This window comes from Montipora foliosa, chromosome 11, assembly GCF_036669935.1.
Source record: "Montipora foliosa isolate CH-2021 chromosome 11, ASM3666993v2, whole genome shotgun sequence".
In the NCBI taxonomy this organism is placed as follows: Eukaryota; Metazoa; Cnidaria; class Anthozoa; order Scleractinia; family Acroporidae; genus Montipora; species Montipora foliosa.
Genome location: NC_090879.1, coordinates 12,984,298 through 12,987,284, shown reverse-complemented (window position 1 = coordinate 12,987,284; position 2,987 = coordinate 12,984,298). Strand labels below are relative to the sequence as shown.

General features: G+C 35.9%; 1 protein-coding gene across 1 annotated transcript in view; it reads left to right on the top strand.

The window, feature by feature from the left end:
* The window catches only part of LOC137975535 (signal peptide peptidase-like 3), a 21,496-nt gene extending 19,708 nt beyond the window's left edge, over window positions 1–1,788 (top strand). The window contains exon 14 of the mRNA XM_068822646.1: window positions 186–1,788. Coding sequence (XP_068678747.1) covers window positions 186–257 — 72 coding nt within the window. The 3' untranslated portion in view covers window positions 258–1,788. The remainder of the gene's footprint in view (window positions 1–185) is intronic.
* The last annotated feature ends 1,199 nt before the right edge of the window (window positions 1,789–2,987 follow it).

Below are 2,987 nucleotides of genomic sequence, written 5' to 3'. Positions count from 1 at the left end.
AATCTGTTGCATACATTGTACAACATCACAAGAACCCCTAAGAACTCTAGAACAATGCAAACGAAATCCAACAGAGCAAAATATCATTTTGGAATAAATATTGGAACTAAAGATGATTGTATAGGTTGACATCACAAGAAAGGGTACCTTCCTTATTAAAAGGGCTTTTATTTTCACATCCCAAGGGCGATCTACGGAAGATGTGGCAGGACCCTTTTGTGGCAGCAAGCTCTAAGCTTAAGTTTATGGAAGTATGATACGAGTTCAAACAAGTTGAAGAAAGGTGCTTTAGTGGACTCCTAAAAAACTGTTCTTCATCTTCAACCACAATTACAGTTGAAAACCTACGTTGTATTAGTACTGGAGAGTTATTGCACATGTTTCAAATCATAACTTACAGAAGAAGAGGATGACGCTGCTTCAAACATACGTGAATTGTACAAATGGTAGAGGAAAAAGCACTGAAACCTCAAGAAAAGAGAACAATAATTATTATTCTGCAGTTTTTTTGGTGCAGTCCTATGCCGTCATTTTCAAACGTAAACAGTCAGAGAAACAGCATTCCAAAGAAAAACATTCCTTAACTTCATTTAAATCTTTGCTTCTGTGAGGGATTTACTTCATTTTTAGTACCCATTCTGGCGGTTATGAGGATAAAGAGTGTTGTGCGCAAGTGACACCCCGAAGGAGATGCCCAACTTTCATGATCCTCAAAGGCTGAGGCCTTGCAAACAATAAATTTTTTCCACTCTGATCAGAACAGGTAGAATTTATGAATGGGCAAATGGTGGAAATCTTAGGTATTGTAAATGAAATTTATTCTTATTTAAGTTTTTAGTTAAGAGGATGTAATTTTATGAAAAGCAACCATCATCATTTCGTCAAAAAACGGATAATTTACTGCACTTAGTTGTCTTGTGAGCCTTGGTTTGTTTTTTTCTAAAAATCCACAAGCAGACAAAAAAGACTTCTTCAGTTTCAGGTTACAGTGATGATCAGTGATAAATGATATTAGTGTATGACAAGGAGGATGCAATAAGTATAATATACACTTAAACTCAAGAGTGATGCTGTAAATAGCTAGAGCTCTTACTTGACAACATAAACCCATCCGTTTTGTTGATCAAAGTCACCACCACACCCTTGCAAAGTTCTGTCCAGATAAAACTGGTGGACATTTCAGACCAACTTTTTGTCTATGCTTCATTGCCTTTCATTTTCTCTCTTTTTAAATGAACTTATCGTTCTGGGCCTTGCTTTGAAGCATGGTCATTGCTTATCCCAAGTTGACTTCCAGCAATCTCTAAGTTGCCAGCTTATTAAAATTGGGTTAGCATTCACTTCTCTTCAAACAAACTTGTCCTGGGCTGGGTTGGGCAAAGGTCGATCAACAATAACCCAGGATTACATATCAACCAAAGTTTGAGTTTTTCCATAAAAAAATCTTAAACAATATTAAATATTTCATGCTGTTGGAGACAAAAACGTAATTGGGCTTTGAACAATTGAGCCTTGGGCTATTTACTGTTTTCCCGCATAATTATGTTTAATTAATCAACCTACAAATTGAGGATAATGTTGTAATGATCAATTTGATATAAAATTTTATCTAGGGGGAGTTCTTTTGTGTGTTAAGTTTGGGTTTTGAAAAAGCACTTGAAGATTTTTTTTTTTTTTCAAAGCAAGACTCTTCTACATGTATATAGGTTTAAAGAATTTATTTTAATGATGCAGTATAGTTGAATTCCACTGATAAATGAATCAATAAAAGTTTTATTTGAAAATTGAGCCTTGGGCTGTTTACTGTTTTCCCACTTAATTATGTTTAATTAATCAACCTACAAATTGAGGATCATGTAATAATGATCAATTTTACATAAAATTTTATCCAGGGGGAGTTCTTTTGTGTGTTAAGTTGGGTTTTTGAAAAAGCACTTGAAGAATTTTTTTTTCAAAGCAAGACTCTTTTATATAGGTTTAAAGAACTTATTTTAATGATGCTGTATAGTTGAATTCCACTGATAAATGAATCAATGAAAGTTTTATTTGAAAATTGCCTCGCCCAAGCTTCTTGAAAAGTCACTATACCGGTACTTTTATATTAAGCACTAAGGAAAGTTCCCAAAGGTCTTGCCTAATTTGTCAAAATTGCCACAGGCTACCCATGCTCAAGCTTCTGGGGTTCCAAGTGGTATTTTTTGTAACATGAGTGAAAACCAAGGGACAAAGACTTGGGTAAATTACTTTTAGCTAGGAAAACAGCTGCAATGAAAGGAAACAGTACAGTAAGAAATTATGGTGTTTGCATTGAGTTCCATTAGGTAAAATATTAAAAAGAATCACCAGGACACCCATCAAAATCTTTAAGGTTACTGCTAACATTTTCGGTCTCGAATTTCGCAATATGTTAAAAAGCTACCATAAGATAGCTCATTATATTTTTCTTCTCGTAAAAAAGAAATTATTTGAAAATGTTCTTGCAGAGTTATTGCAATTTTTTGGTTTTTCTTGACTAAAATGTTAATCCCCCAAGGTGTCAACACTCGTTAACACGCGAACAGTTTGACGCGGGAATACATCCGGGTATCTTCACTTAATCGCGTGTTGAGTTCGCCATTTATTTGTAGTCGATGCGGTTGTGTTAAAGGAATATACGAGGCGATATCATCCTTACTAGGCCATGAAACGTATGAAACGAGGAGAGAAGTCGACACGGGAAAGTTCTCCCTTGGTAAAAAGCATGAAAAAGACCCGGTCTAAAAAAAAAGGAGATTCCATCGAGGAAACAAAGAAAACTCAGCTCGCTGCTTGCGACAAGGGTTAAGTGTGCAATCGGGAAAGCCTCTTTAGGGGACCTTATTACCTCGATTTCCATTGGTTAGCGGTATCATAGCGGCATGACCGCATTCATACTAGCATTAGGGACTTTAAGCAAATCGCTACGGCTGGCGCTAATACGGCTGCCGGAAGTAAATTTCCCCCAAAAT